The sequence below is a fragment of the Hydra vulgaris genome, chromosome 06 (assembly GCF_038396675.1).
Source record: "Hydra vulgaris chromosome 06, alternate assembly HydraT2T_AEP".
Classification (NCBI taxonomy): domain Eukaryota; kingdom Metazoa; phylum Cnidaria; class Hydrozoa; order Anthoathecata; family Hydridae; genus Hydra; species Hydra vulgaris.
In genome coordinates, this window is record NC_088925.1 from 4348578 (window position 1) to 4364721 (window position 16144).

At 28.1% G+C, this 16144-nt stretch overlaps 1 protein-coding gene across 2 annotated transcripts in view; it reads right to left on the reverse strand.

Moving 5' to 3' along the window:
• LOC136081600 (alpha-1,3-mannosyl-glycoprotein 4-beta-N-acetylglucosaminyltransferase A-like) overlaps positions 1–16144 on the reverse strand; it is an 87977-nt gene that overhangs the window by 58190 nt on the left and 13643 nt on the right. Inside the window, exons 2-3 of one of the 2 annotated variants that reach the window (XM_065799029.1) lie at positions 7803–7932; positions 6220–6267 (exon numbers count right to left, since the gene is read on the reverse strand). In XM_065799029.1, the coding sequence (XP_065655101.1) occupies positions 6220–6260 (41 nt within the window). In that variant the 5' untranslated portion in view covers positions 6261–6267; positions 7803–7932. The remainder of the gene's footprint in view (positions 1–6219; positions 6268–7802; positions 7933–16144) is intronic. The other variant, XM_065799028.1, reaches the window with a different exon arrangement.

The following is a 16144-nucleotide window of genomic DNA, read 5'->3' on the forward strand; positions in this document are numbered from 1 at the left end:
AATAAATTTTTTGTATCTGTTGGCCCAAATTTATCTAAAAACATTCCAGACATGCTAAATCCTATTATTAATTGTGTTTTTCCACTTAAAACAAATTTAAATGCTTTTGAAGTATCATTTTCAGAATTTGAAAGTGCCTTTAAAATGCTAAAATCTAATAAAGCAGTAGGTCCAGACGACATCAGTGGAAACATAGTGATTAGTTCATATAACAACATAAAAGATATTTTATTTAAGGTTTTTAAATGTTCAATAAATCAGGGAATTTTTCCTGAACAACTGAAAGTAGCTAAAGTTACTCCTATATTCAAAGGAGGTGAATTAAAAAATGTAAATAATTATCGTCCAATCTCAGTTCTTTCTATTTTTTCTAAAATATTTGAAAGAATTTTATTTAACAAAATATTTAATCATCTTTCTGTTAATAATATACTTTATGACAATCAGTATGGTTTTAAAAAGAATAACTCAACTGAACACGCAGTAATTCAACCCACTCGATGCATTACAAATTCCTTTGAAAAATCACAGTTTACTTTAGGCGTTTTTATAGACTTATCTAAAGCCTTTGATACCATCAATCACGACATTCTCATAAAAAAACTGAAACAATATGGTATCACCGGTGAAGTCTTGACATTATTAAAAAAATACTTAAAAAATCGTAAACAATTAGTTTACATTGATGAATCTACCCCTTCAAATGTTTTAGAAATAGCCTGTGGAGTTCCACAGGGTTCCATACTTGGACCACTATTATTTCTTATTTATATAAATGATCTATATTGAGCCTCTAACTTAATGACAATAATGTTTGCGGATGATACCAATCTTTTTCTATCCAACAAAAACATCAATCATTTGTTTCATGATATGAATATTGAACTGAAAAAAATTTCAGGCTGGTTCAAATCAAATAAACTTTCGCTAAACATTGAAAAAACCAAATATATTCTCTTTCATCCAGTCTCAAAAAAGCATATTCTACCATGCAAAATGCCTGTGCTTATTCTTGATAACATTCCTATAAAAAGAATCACGTACACAAATTTTTTAGGTATCATTATAGATGAAAATCTTTCGTGGAAGTACCATATCGATAACTTATGCCATAAAATATCCAAAAGTATTGGAATTCTTTATAAATCAAGAAGTATTTTAATGAGACATACTTTAATTAAGTTATATTACTCTTTGATACACTGTCATATTAGTTATGGCAATGTCGCGTGGGGGAGTACGCACAAAAGTAAGTTAAAACCTCTCCATTGTCAACAGAAGCATGTAGCACGTCTTATAAATTTAAAAGATCGTTTTACTCATGCAAAGCCTCTTTTATTTAACATGAACATTCTTAATATTTATGGGGTAAATATTTTCAACGTTCTTTGTTTTATATTTAAATGTAAAACTAATTTATGTACAGTTTCTTTTAGTGATTTATATTCATGTAAAGAAAAAAACAAATATATACTCCGAAATAATAATTTTATACGGCAACCAAACTGCAAAACAAATATCGGCAAACCTTGCATTCCATTCCGTAGAGCATTTTTATGGAACAAAATAGTCTTAAAAAATTTTGATTTTACTCATGAATGGAGTTTTCCAGTATTTAAAAAAAAACTAAAAGAAATAATTTTTAAATTTGATGACATATTTCTTTTTTTTTGAATGCTTGGTTTTGATGGCTTCATAAGATAGCTTTATATTTTAGTTTTGAATATATTTGATCACTAACGATATTTATATTTTTGTCAAGTCAAGAGTTTTTATCTTGTAACTTTATTTTATTGTATTTAACGTTCTTGCGGTTCTCGATGACAAGACCTAGTAGTCTTCTGCGAGTCTCCGCGTTCTTTATATTAAAAAAATATATATATTTTAGTATTTATATAATATATTTTAACGATTTATTTTAACATGTAACACGAGTATAATTCAGATTGTAATAAAAAGAACAAAAAAAAAAAAAAAAAAAAACAAAAAAAAAAAAAAAAAAAAAAAAGAGTTTTAATTTTCTCCCAATTTATTTTTTCAGAGCAAAACTTGTTATGTGTTGCAATTGCTGACTGATGATGTTTACCATCATTTAAACTTTTTTGATGTTGTTGAATTCTTGTTTTAATTTGTAATTTTGTTTCTCCTACATATTTTTTCGAGCAATTGCATTCAACTAAATATGTACCAGGCTGGCTATTTAGGGGCAATCTAGATTTGTTTTTACATGTTAATATTGTTCTTAAATTAGGATTTGATTTAAAAACTACTCTATCGCCAACTTTTCTAAATATTTTCCTTAACTTTGGTGATAGTGAAGGTATCAACGGTAATAATACTGTTGGGAAAGCATTGTTCTCGGATTGAATTCTATTGTTCTTTACGTAGCGTTTTTTCCTAATTTGATTTGCAATACTTTTTAGTTGGTTTTCGGTGTACCCATTTTAATTAAAAACTTGAATAAGAAAGTTTATCTCATTTTTTAAATGTGTAACACTACATATGGAGTATGCCCTGTGAACATAACCTTTGAATATTGCGCATAAAATTTTGGGGTCGTGATTCGAGTGCTGTTTTATTTGAATATTTGTAATGGCTTCTTTTCTGTAGACTTTAAACTCATATTTACCTTTGCTGTTATTTATTATTGTTATATCTAGGAAATTCAGAGTTTTGTTATGGTTTTCTGTCTCAATTGTGTATTGTATTGCAGGGTGTTGTTTATTTAAGATTATTTTGAATTTCTCTGCTTCATGGATGTTTGAAAATCTAGCATGGCTATCATCGACGTATCTTAGATAGGATTTTAAGTCGAGAGGAGGATTTAATGTCTATGCAATTTTGAAGGCATTTTCTTCGTGATGTTGCAGAAAAGATTCTGCCAATACAACCATGAATGAAAGACCAATAGGACCGGAATTCTCCAATTCATGGATCTTGTTGTTCCACACAAAATAGCAACGATGTAAACAAAACTCTATAAGTGTTTTTGTTTCTGATATAGTAAGCTTGGTAGAACATCTGTAGGAATCATCTTTATTTAATTGATCTATAAGAATTAAAGTAGCTTCTTTAAGTGGAATTGATGGATAAAGGTTTATTACATCGAATGAAACTTGAACTTCGTTTTCGTCTACATTCCATGAGTTTGCTTTGTTAATAAAATCAAAAGAATTTTTCAAACGTGTTTTATTTTTATTTAAGATAGGTTGTATTGCTTTAACTAAGTAGTTAGATATTCCATAATTAGGTGTGCCGATAGTTGATATAACTATTCTCATAGGGTAAGCTTTTTCAGGCTTATGAGCCTTAATTAGACCATACATACGAGGTGGGATTGGATCAATTGGATATATACTGTCATATTCTGTTTTTGAAAATCTTCGTTTTGTATTAAGTTGTGAGAGATAGGTTTTAATTTTTATAGCATAACTAGAAATAGGATCTTCACTTAAAACCTTTGTTTGACCAATTTGATCGCGAATTCTTTCTAAAGCTTTTTCGTGTTCAATTGTCACAAACCCATTACCCTTATCAAACGGATATATATAGACAAGTTTGTTTTCCATAATTTCCTTTAGAGCTTTTCTTTGCTCTCTTGTTAAGTTTTGACTAATTTTTTTACCCATTTTAAGTTCTTTTAAAACATTTTTTCTCAAATCTTGCGCATTTTCAATTTTGTTGTTATATTCTAGCTTTTTTAGAAATTTTAAAATGGGTACACCGAAAGCCAACTAAAAAGTATTGCAAATCAAATTAGGAAAAAACGCTACGTAAAGAACAATAGAATTCAATCCGAGAACAATGCTTTCCCAAAAGTATCATTACCGTGGATACCTTCACTATCACCAAAGTTAAGAAAAATATTTAGAAAAGTTCGCTATAGAGTAGTTTTTAAATCAAATCCTAATTTAAGAACAATATTAACATGTAAAAACAAATCTAGATTGCCCCTAAATAACCAGCCTGGTACATATTTAGTTGAATGCAATTGCTCGAAAAAATATGTAGGAGAAACAAAACTACAAATTAAAACAAGAATTCAACAACACCAAAAAAGTTTTAATGATGGCAAACATCATGACAAGTTTTGTAACGTAACAAGTTTTGCTCTGAAAAAATAAACTGGGAGAAAATTAAAACTCTTAAAGTTGAAACAAAAAAATTCGACCGTAAAGTACGAAAAGCACTCGAAATACAGAGGCACCAATGTTTCCCATCGAATGGCGGAATAAATCTCGTTAATGGGCAATTTGTTAAAACTAAATTTTGGACTCCATTTTTTATATTCTTGCGTAACGAAAAAAGAAGCCATTCAACTGCTGACGTCAGTTTTTTTATTAAACTGTTTTTTAACGTTCAAAAAATTTTGTAATATTTTACGAGCTGATGATGCCGATATCCATAACCCAGTGAAAATTTCTCAAAATAAATTATTATTTGTATTAAGAGAATTCGTATTGTTTGATGTTTTCTTATTAATATAACATACACTCTTATACACGATGCCTACAATGAAATCATATATATATTTATATATATAAGTATATATATATAAGTATATATATATATATATATATATATATATATATATATATATATATATATATATATATATATATATATATATATATATATATATATATATATATATATATACATTTATTTAATATGTACGGACTGACACTATCAACCCCATTAGCTTTGTGCACATTTAGTTGTTTAAATTTTTTCTCATTGACTTTTCTCGTAATTTCTTTTTCTATGTTCCACTCCATAATTTGATTTGGTTTCCTTCCTAGATTTGGTATATTTGTGCAATCTTCTTTTATGAATACAGAATGAAAGTATTTATTTAAAGCATTAGCTATATAGTAACCCTTTGTTAATTGAATAACATTTGTATAAGCTATTGTATTTATTTTTGCTTTTATATTGTTATTTGCATACACATAACCATAAAATAATTTTTGGATTTTGTTTGGATACTTTAGCAAGTTTTCTTTCATAAGCAATACGTTTTTCTTTTACTTTACTTTTTATTAATTTTTTAACTTGTTTGTAATTGTCGTTTAATACTTGGCATTTGAAACTATTTGATACAAGTTTAAGCCACAAAGTGGTCTCTTTTTTTTATCAATTCTTCAATTCTTTATCGATCCTTGGTTTTATTTAATCATGCTTACTTTGTCTTTTTGGCATGCAACTTTCACATGCTTTGAGATATAATCCTAAAAAAATTTCATTGCATTCATTTATATTTTTATTTTTAAAAATATAGTCCCAATTTATTGAATTGAAGTAATTTTCCGTTTCTTCATATTTTCCATTTTTATAATTTAACATTGATTTACCTTTGCTTATTATAAACGAATTATCACTTGCTATAAAGTATTACCACTCTAATACATAGTAAGCTTTGTACATACTTCCTAAAAGTGGGTTATGTTTAATGAATTGTATACGATCAGGTGATTCTGTAAAAAGAGACCATCATTAAAAGTTGGCTTTGTTACACATTGGTAAATATAATTATCATTTATAGTGTCTAGAAAATTTATTGATAGGTGTTCATTGATTTTAATTGTTTGTATGTTTCCTTCATTCCATTCAATATTTGATAGATTAAAATCACCAGCTAATAATAATCCATTAAACGTATTATTTTCAATAAAAGTTTTTGCAATTTTATTAAATATTATTAAAAAACTTATATACTTATAAAACTTAAATGATTTATAAAAATATTATTAAAAAACTTAAATTTTGTAACTAAATTTTAGAAAAAGCAAAACCTTCTCGTGTTTTTGTTAACTTACGTTACATGAAAATTGCAAAAGTTCTTTCGTTATTTTCTTAAGATATATATTTTATAAAGTATAAAACCTGACCAACAACAATTTGAACATGTTATCTCCATTTTCACGCTAAATTAATTAATTATGCTAATAAATTCATGGTTAAAATAACATTTTACAATGATATTTTTTTTATCATGCCACAATGAGAAAAAGCGTGACTTTCGGAAGCATAAAAATGACTTAAATAAATTAATTTTAGTACTAAAGGTTTATTTTTAATAAACTTTTATTTGTTTACATCAATATTCATTTGCTAAAAGTTGACGAAAAAGAGAAGAAAATTTGACTACTTTTTCATTTTCGCCGTGGAGTTGACCATAAAAAACATTATTTGTATTAAAAAGAAATAAAAAATTACCTTGTGCAAATTTTTTTGTAATTTTTATAAATAACTCTCATCGCGTATCTATAAAATGTAGGATATATATAAATACCTTATGACATTGTTAGAAGTTAATTTACCTTTATTTTAAATATTTGAACTGATTCTGAATGAAACTTCTACAATACAATTAAACTTCTCCAATACAATGAAACTTCTCCAATTCAAATGTATTTTGTTCCTTATTTAACTTATTATATGTAAGTATACAAAAACAGATAAACAAACAAAACAAATCACAAAGGAAAACTTGAAGGAATTATAAAAAAAAAACCATGAATAAAAAATAATAAAAACAAATAAATAAAATAAAAAAGGGATGTAATTAAAACAAACAGTAATATAAAATTTTATATTTTGTTAAAATGAGCCTCTGCTTGTTAAGATCAAAGCAAACCTACAGTTTTTTAAAAATGGCATCTCAACATTAGGTCGGATGCATTTACAAAATCATAATTTTGTAAATGGAGTTAAAGATCCAACAAGTAATATTTATTTCCTTCTTCCACATCAAACTGTAGAAGTTTTTTGCTTTTCTATGTTTTTGTTGCAAATAAATAAAAATATTATAAATAATAATAGTTAGTTAAAAAATAATAACAAAAAATAAATACATAAAAAATAACAACAAAAAATAACAACAATGAAGATTTTTCAGTTCTCAAATTTTTTTTCAAAATGCCTTTAGATGCTTTTGTTATTTCGAGAAAATCGCAATAAAAAACGAGTAGCAGAGCTACTTGAAAACTTCCTTACTCCTAGTAAAAGGTTTTTTGAAACTTTTCAAAAAAAATTAATATGAACTTCTTCAAAAATATTTCTTTAATAACGCAAATAGACATCTAAATTAGCTTATTTTGTAAAAAAGTGAACTACCTTGAGGCGTTTTGAAAAAAGGCTGTCGAGTCTGATCAAGCTTATATAAAAACTATTTTAGTGCACGGTTTGTTTTTAGTGCATGATTTTTATTTTATTACTAAATATGTAATAACAATTGCGATTTGTAATTGCGATTGTTAACCATCTTTTTTATAAACCTATTCATCTTTATATTCCTTTTGTTTATAACAATGGTAGGCCAATAAAATGCAAACATAGCCTCGTGGCTATTTTTGTAAAAGTTAAAATCAATCAAGGGTTCAAAATTAAAAATCAGCGATTTTCAAAAATAGTGGTACCGGCTGTCAAGCAATGCTTTATATTATATAATAGTTTTTAGTTTTTAGCTATATAGTTTTATATGGTTTTCTAATATAAGTTTTTTATATAACTACGATCTTGTAAATGGAGATAAAGCTCCAACAAGAAATTTTTCTCATTTCCACATGAGTATCCCACGTCAATATGAGAGGAATTTTTGTTGTAATTTAACAACAACAACAGTTGCATAATATATATATATATATATATATATATATATATATATATATATATATATATATATATATATATATATATATATATATTTACCATCATTAGGTTTAAAATAAATTTATAAAAATAACGTAATAAATAAAATTTGTAAGAAATTAAAAATAATGATCATGTAATTAAAATACTTAGGAAATCTCTGTTAAGGATGGTGCCACCAGGAGATTTGGAAATAAAATTAGAAAGTGGGGCGTGGATTTTGATTCCTCAAAATCTGCCGAATAAAATGTGTCAAATACCGACTAGCCGACTATATTCCTGAAAAAAACGACAAAAAGTTTAAAAAAGTCTTTTTATTTATTTTATTTTTTTTTGGGGAGGGGGGGGAGGGGGGAGGATTAATAACCTTCCTATATAGCAGCACAGTACTCAAAGTGACACCAAATGTTAAAGTTATTATAGAATCATAATATATTGTAATATAAAAATATTAAAAAAAAACTCTAATAAGAAGCAGGTACAAGTAATAAATAGCAAGAGATTGATAAGGATGGTGCTACTCAAACAGAAATCTAATCAAGGAAGTGGCTAATTATAACAACAATTACAACATTGTAGGAGTAAATGATAAAATGAAGCGCTTATTTAAAGAAAATATACAAATAGAATAAGAAAATAAATAAATAAAAAAAGTATAACTCTAAATCAAGCCAAATAAAAAATAGCAAGAGACGTGTTTCTGCAGCGTGGTTGTTAGAACTTTTGAAAAAAATAGTTTTTGATTGTTTGAAATAAAAAAATACATATAGATAAATATTTATTTTTAAATAAATACATTTTGAATCTGTGAAATCAGCTCGAGAAATATTCTCTGAGATGATTAAAAGCAGCAAAAAAACATTCTTAAACTTATAAGTAAAAATTACAAATGAAAGCATTGATGGACTGTTGAAAGAATTAACAGAAATTAAAGAAACGTGCACAACTTTACAAAATGAAAATAATTTGAGAAAATTTGAAATGTTAAAACAAATGATAGAGTCTCAAAAATTGAGCACACTCAAAATGGTATTGAAAACAGTATTACTTCCTCTCAAGACACCCAAGAAGAAAAATACAAAAAAATTGAAGAGAAAATTGTTAAAAAAGTAGCATTTAATAAAGTTAAATTAATTTTGATATTTATATATTGGTATTTTAGTATCCTATTTTTAGGTTCATATTTTTAAGTTGAATGCTATAGCTAAAAGTTGAAGGCTGAATCTGAATGTTGGAATCAATCTGAAGAAAAGGTTTTAAGTATTTTTGAAACCAATCTAAATGACGTAGTATTGAAAGGGCCGTAGAATAAGACCGGAAAAACTGGATAAAGTAAACTTCGATCAATCGTATTAAAGAATTCATAAAAGTTAAAAAAACAGGAACATTTATAAATAAGGACTACTCTTTGGATACCCTAACCATACGGAAATATCTCTTTGAATAAATGCGAACTCACAGGAAATACTCTGTATTTTTTTATGAGAAATTCTTATTTATGAGAAATTAGTAGTTAAAGATATTAAAAAATAACATAAGAGTGTTTAAAGTTTGTTTTCTTTTTTTATTTTAAATAATATTTACTTCTGTGATCAAAAAGTAAGGTGAATTTTTAATTTAAACTTCCCGCCTTATTCAAATCGTCCAATCTTTTTTATTTTTAAGTTGGTAGGAATGTCATTAACATTTGCGCCAAATTACATGTCAAACTCATAATTATTTTTTTTTGTTTACGCTTGTTTCTGAAGTACCAAAAGTGCATTCGGCGATTTTCACGATGTCTAATTTTGTTGAGCAAAGAAGTGCTATTAAATTTTGTTTGCGGAATGATATTTCTGCTGCTGAAACGTATCAAATGTTGCAAAAGGCCTTCGGTGAAGAGACTATGTCTCAAAAAAATGTTTACAAGTGCTACAAAGACTTCAAAGAAGGCCGAGAACGTGTTGATGACTTGGAACGCTCCGGACGACCATCGACTTTGATTGATGATCGCCACATCAACAAAATCAAAGAATTGGTGCTTGCAAATCGTCGGTTAACCATTCGAGACCTTGTTGACATGGTTGGAATATCATTTGGGTCGGTGCAAGCGATTTTGAAGGATCATTTGGGCCTCAGAAGACTCAAATCACGTTTGGTGCCGAAATTTCTCAATTTCTTTGAAAAAGAGCGTCACGTTAAAACGTGTGAAGCAATGCTTTCTGACTATCAAGACGTCTACAAACAAATTATTACTGGCGATGAGACTTGGGTCTACGCATACGACCCTGAAACAACCGACCAATCGAGTGAATACCGTGAAAAAGGCGAGCCGAGACCGAAGCAACTACGTCAAAGTCGCTCAAAAATCAAGGTCATGTTGATTGTTTTCTTTGATTATTGTGGTGTCGTACACTACAAATTCCTTCCAACTGGCCAAACTGTCAACAAGGAATATTATTTAAGCGTTATGCGACGTTTGCGTGAAGCTATTCGCAAAAAGAGACCGGAATTATGGGCCAACAACTCTTGGATTTTGCACCACGATAATGCGCCTTCGCACACAGCACTGGTTCTTCGTGAGTTTTTCGCCAAAAACTCTACCCATGTTGCTCCACAACCACCGTATTTGCCCGACTTAGCACCGTGTGACTTCTGGCTGTTCCCAAAACTCAAGAGACCACTCCGGGGAAATCGTTTTGAGTCCATTGAAGAGATCCAACGTGAATCGGCACGCGCATTGAAGGCTATCCCTACCGAGGACTTTTCGGCATGCTTCGAAGACTGGAAAAAACGTTGGCAAAAGTGAATTGGAGCCGGGGGGGGGGGATTATTTTGAGGGGGACGATACAGATTTGGAAGAATAAATAAAGATTTTTCGTTTTATAAAAAAATTCATCTTACTTTTTGATCACAGTAGTATAGTTATTATTGTTAAAATGGCAGAAGACAACAATATTAATATTTTTGACAACAGGAACAAAGAACGCATTAAACATAGTTAATGACGCTAATAAAAACATGCTTACGGCTTATAACAATGTTCACGACGTTAAACATATTCTTAATTCTTCATCATCTTATTTCTCATTATTACATTTAAACATTAGAGTCATAAATAAAATTACGATTAATTCTAATTTTCAATTATCCGGATATAAACCTATCCATCATTTATCCGAGAGAAAACGGTATTGGTGGAGGTGTATCTATTTTTGTTCACAACTCATTGATTTTTGAGCATGTAGATAACCTCAGAGTAAATGCTGTTGATTGTGAGTCAATTACTATTGAAATAATTAATAAAACGAATAAAAGTACATTTATAACAACATTACATAGACCGCTAAATGGTAATTACAACCAATTTAAAAATCACTTAAATTACTTGGTATCAAAGCTCTTAAAACAATACAGGTTTCCAATACAGAGTTATTCCAATGAATAGTTAACAAGTCAACAGTCGTGACAAAAAAAACTGCATTCATTATCGATAATATTATTACTAATAATTATACATGGGCTAAAATGCAAAGTGGTATTATTAAAACAGATATCACTGACCATTTTCCGGTTTTCTGATTACAAGTTCTGCAACCCCTGAGAAAGAAAAAAAAACTGTATATGTAAGAAAAATTATTAATGAATCACTCGCCAAGTTTCGTGATCTCTTACAAGAGGTAAACTGGGAACTATTGACTGATTGCAATAAGGTAAATAATAACTACGATTTTCGTATTCGCATGTTCTCAAAGCAATACGAAAAGGCCTATCCAAAATTAAAAAGAATTATTTTTTTTAATTTTGGAAATGTCCGTGGATGACGGAAGGACTCGTTAAGTCGTTAAAAGAAACAAAACTGTACCAAAAATTAAAAAAAAAAGAACTACAAAAATGAAATAAAATACACAAAATATAAAAATTATTTTGAAAAATTAAAAAAGCAATCCAAAGAAAATCACTACTCTTCATTGCTTATTAAGCAAAAAAACATTTAGAAATACAAGAAAAACATAGAATGTAATTAAGGAGTAGGATGTGTGAAAATTGATAGTTTGCCAAATAGATTGCAAAGAGATGATAATTGAGAAAATACTTTTGAAAACAATAAAATTGCAGAAATATTTAATGTTTTTTTATAAATGTAGGAAAAAATTAGCCGGTGAAATTCCTGAGGGGAAAAAATCATTTAAATCGTTCTTAAAAAAATCAGATTGCATCATGGATGAATCGGAGCTTTCAGTTGCTGAACTTCGTCTAGCGATTAGTATGCTGAAAAAAAATAAGAGTACTGAACTGGATGATATTAACCCTGATGTTGTAATAGCAGTCTCAGATATTATAAAGAAAGCTTTTTTTATATTCTTATATATTTTTTTATATTCTTATATATTTTTTTATATTCTTAAATTGCATTCTGATCAATTAGTATTAGCAAAAATAATTCCAGTATACAAAAGCGGCGATCAGTCGATAAAATCCAGCTATAGGCCAATTTCCATACTTTCCTGTTTTTTTTTTTGTTTTTTTTTAAGGTGCCCCAAGAAGTCCTAACGGTCTTGTCACAAAGCACCGCGGAAGTGCATTTAACCGGAAAGTTCACGCCTCCTTCCTTACCGTGACGCGAAAATTCGTCCAGAGCTCGTTTCGCACCTGGATCTCCTGCTTATATAGCAAGCGCTCTAACCACTGCGCCACGGCCGCACAAAAAGTTTACTTGCTATAAACTAAGTTTTTCCAAAATACTAGAGCGCATTATGCACAACAAACAATTTTCTAGAAAAAATAACATTCTTTAACATCAACAGCTTGGTTTTTACAAAAACCATTCCACGGAACATGCAAAAATTAATCTTGCCAATCAAATTTTGAATGGTTTAGAAAACAATAGTTACACACTCGGAATTTTTCTAGATCTATCTAAAGCATTTGATACAGTCAACCACAAGATGCCTACCTATTAACCACGCAAATATGGAGTAGTTCATTCTAACTTAAAGTGACTGCAATGTTATTTAAAAAATCATAAACAAGGAGTAGCATATGAAGAGCGTTTTTCTAAAAGTCCATATTTTCAAAAATTGAGTTTTTTCAACATTTGAACTTTTTATTGATAAACGTACAAATCTAACAATGCTAGTATCAATAAAAAATTTGTTCACCATCTTTATTTACGATTACAAAATTATAGATATTAGAAAAATCTTCGCCGGACAATTAGTTTTTTCGTGTTTTTATAATAAAAATATGACTTAGCGCCTTTTAGAAAAACGCTCTTCATAAGATTTAACATGCACACGATTTGAATCAATAAGTTGCGGTGTTCCACAAGGATCAATTCTTATACCTTAGCTGTTTTTAATTTATATAAGAGTAATTCCACGTCAAAACAACCAATTTTTTTTTTAAATGCAATCCTACGTCCTTAGATTTTTTTTATATTTTTACCATAGTTAGTACATTATAAAATAAGATAAATCCCAAAATTTCAAGGCCAAACTCCCAACGGTTCGTGAGTAATGGTTGTTTTAATTTTGGCTACTATTATTGTTATGATCATTTTCCGCCATTTTTAAATTTACATTTCTCCTTATAAAACCAAGTCTATAAACATTTGAGTTCTAAAAACAAGTGACTTAGTTAATTTCTAGGTGAGGAGTTTGAATATATAAATAAAAAACTCATTTCATAATCAAAAAATACCTAAATATCAATTATAAATGTTAAAATAGTGGACACCTGCCCCAGTAAAATTTTTAGGTGTGCAGTAAATTTTTTAAGCCTAAAATTTCAAATTAGATCATTGTATGTTTGAAGAACATTGTGTGAAAAAATCATTTCTGCCAAATACATAGTTTAAAAATTACATGAAAAATGTTACAAAAAAAGCAAATATAGCATATTTCGCTTATCGTAGTATTTAAAATAAATAAAAATGATGCATACTTGAATTGATATACAATTTTTTATAATATATCCATTAAAAAATATTGATTTACAAATATATACTTATTAATTTTGTTAAAATCTTTTTTTGAAAGTTCATTTTTGTCTGATATTATTGTTGGTGCACTTATTAATGTTATTACATTGGTGATTGGTATCCAACAATAATTATTCCTTTTCGGCCAGAAAAACTGTTCAGATGGACCGTGTGGATGCATAAACTTTATTTTTATATCATTATATTCTTCATCTTTTTCTTCAACTACTGCAATTCACCAAAACGAGTTATATGTACATGCGTAATATTTGTATTTCTGCATTAGCTCAAAATTTATTAAACTTAAATTTTGGTAATTTGATTTTTTATTTATATTAATAGATTTTGGATTTATATTGTTACTAGTTTTTTTAAATAATATAGATGCTTTCGAAACTGGTATGCAATGGTGAAATCCTCGACTTCCTGGTATTGTTTTTCCTTTCTCAAATCGTTTGTTTTATGTAGCTCTAACATTAACCATAGTTCCTTTATCAATTTTAAAGAACTTTATTGTGAGCGTTTTTTGAGTGCAAAATTCAAACGTTGCATCGATTGTTAGTATTTGATTTTTCTTTGGACGTTTTTTTGCTGTTGTTCGTTTTACTGTATCACCTATTGCATCACAAGAAGATTTGCCATGACTGGTTGCAAAAAATATCCATTCAGCTTTCAATAAAAAATCTTCTGAGTGATGGCATAGATTTTGAAAATTTTTATACCTCCACATCCTTCAGAAAAGTAATACAATTTGAGAATTAAAGAAGGGTTTCTTTGATATAATTACATAAAAAATATTTTAAATCAAATTACCTTTCATTTTTTTTTTATGCACTTTATAAACATTACAAAAATTGCCATTTTTCTTTTCAAATCTTTTTCCAAAGTAGTGAAAATGGTGATTACAAATGCTGAATAGTTCTTCACAAGCACGCAACTCAGATCTCCATAAAATGTTTTGACGAGTATCAGTGTCTAGGTCATGTAGTAAAAAAATCTCTTTATTTCTAGAATATGAGGTTTTATGGCATTCTGACTTTAAAACTTTACCAATATCACATGAAATCATTTTGATAATGAATTAAAAAATGTTATAATTGCAAATTTAAAAATGCACAAGTATTAATTACATTATTTATGTAGAACTAATTGCAACATTTAAATTAGATGAATATGTCTGAATTCAGCAATTAAACTTATTTTTTCAGTAATTAAACTGATAATTAGAAAAGAAAAGGAACCAAAGAACAAAAAGGAAACAAAAAATACATTAAAAAAACTTTCATAACTTGAGAACCACTTAGATTTAGATTTAGGTAGGAATTATCATTTTTTCCTAAAGTACTTTGGCGAAAATTGAAAAAAAAATCAGAGAATTTAGGGTTGTATGGCCTGGTTGTTTTGAAATGGAATTACTCTTAGGAAAAGAAATAAAAATTGCACGTTTAATTCAAGAGCGGATCCACGATTTTTTAGTGCTTGAGTTAAATAACTTCCAGGTAAGTTCTATATTCCAAACCTTTGAATGTTCATACTTATGTCATTTAAAGATGTTTTGCAAAAATTTTTTCGCTGCAAAGAACTTGGGAACAAAAATACCCTAAAAATTAGAAAACTAAAACGTGGGGGAAATAAATTTTTTGAAATATGAATTCTAATATCCTAAACTAGGTAGAAATTTCTTTAAGGTAATAAAATTTCATTGAAAAATAATGATTTGTTTAGAAATCATACCTAATTAAACAACCCCCCTCGTTTTGAGGGGGTTGTAAACTTTACATGGTTATACCTTCTGAATACCAAATGATTTTTTGACAAAATTTTAAAAATATGTACAATTTTTAGTCTTATTTAAGGTGGTAAGTAATTTTTCTGTTTGGAAAAATTAATTCCCTTCACGTTTGGGCGGATGGTTTCTACTTTTTAGGGTATTTTTGTTCCCAGGCTCTTCGTAGCGCAATTTTTTGCAAACATCCTTAAATGACATAAGTATGAACATTCAAAGGTTTGGAGTATAGAACTTAGCTGGAAGTTATTTAACTCAAACACCAAAAAATCGTGGTCCGCCCCTGCAATTATATATACATTTTTAGTACAAAAGTAAAATATTTACAGAACTATGTATTTGGCATAAATGATTTTTTCACACAATGTTCTTCAAACATACAATGACCTAATTTGAAATTTTAGGCTTAAAAAATTTACCGCACACCTAAAAATTTTACAGTGGCAGGTGTCCATTATTTTAACATTTATAATTGATATTTAGGTACTTTTTAATTATAAAATGAGTTTTTTATTTATATATTTAAATTCCTCGTCTTGAGATTAACAAAGTCACTTATTTTTAGAATTCACACGTTTAAAGGCATGGTTTTATAAAGAGAAATGTAAAATTAAAAATGGCGGAAAATGACCAAAACAATAATAGTAGCCAAAATTAAAACAACCATTACTCACGAACCGTTGGGAGTTAGACCTTGAAATTTTGGGATTTATCTTATTTTATAATGTAATAACTATAGTAAA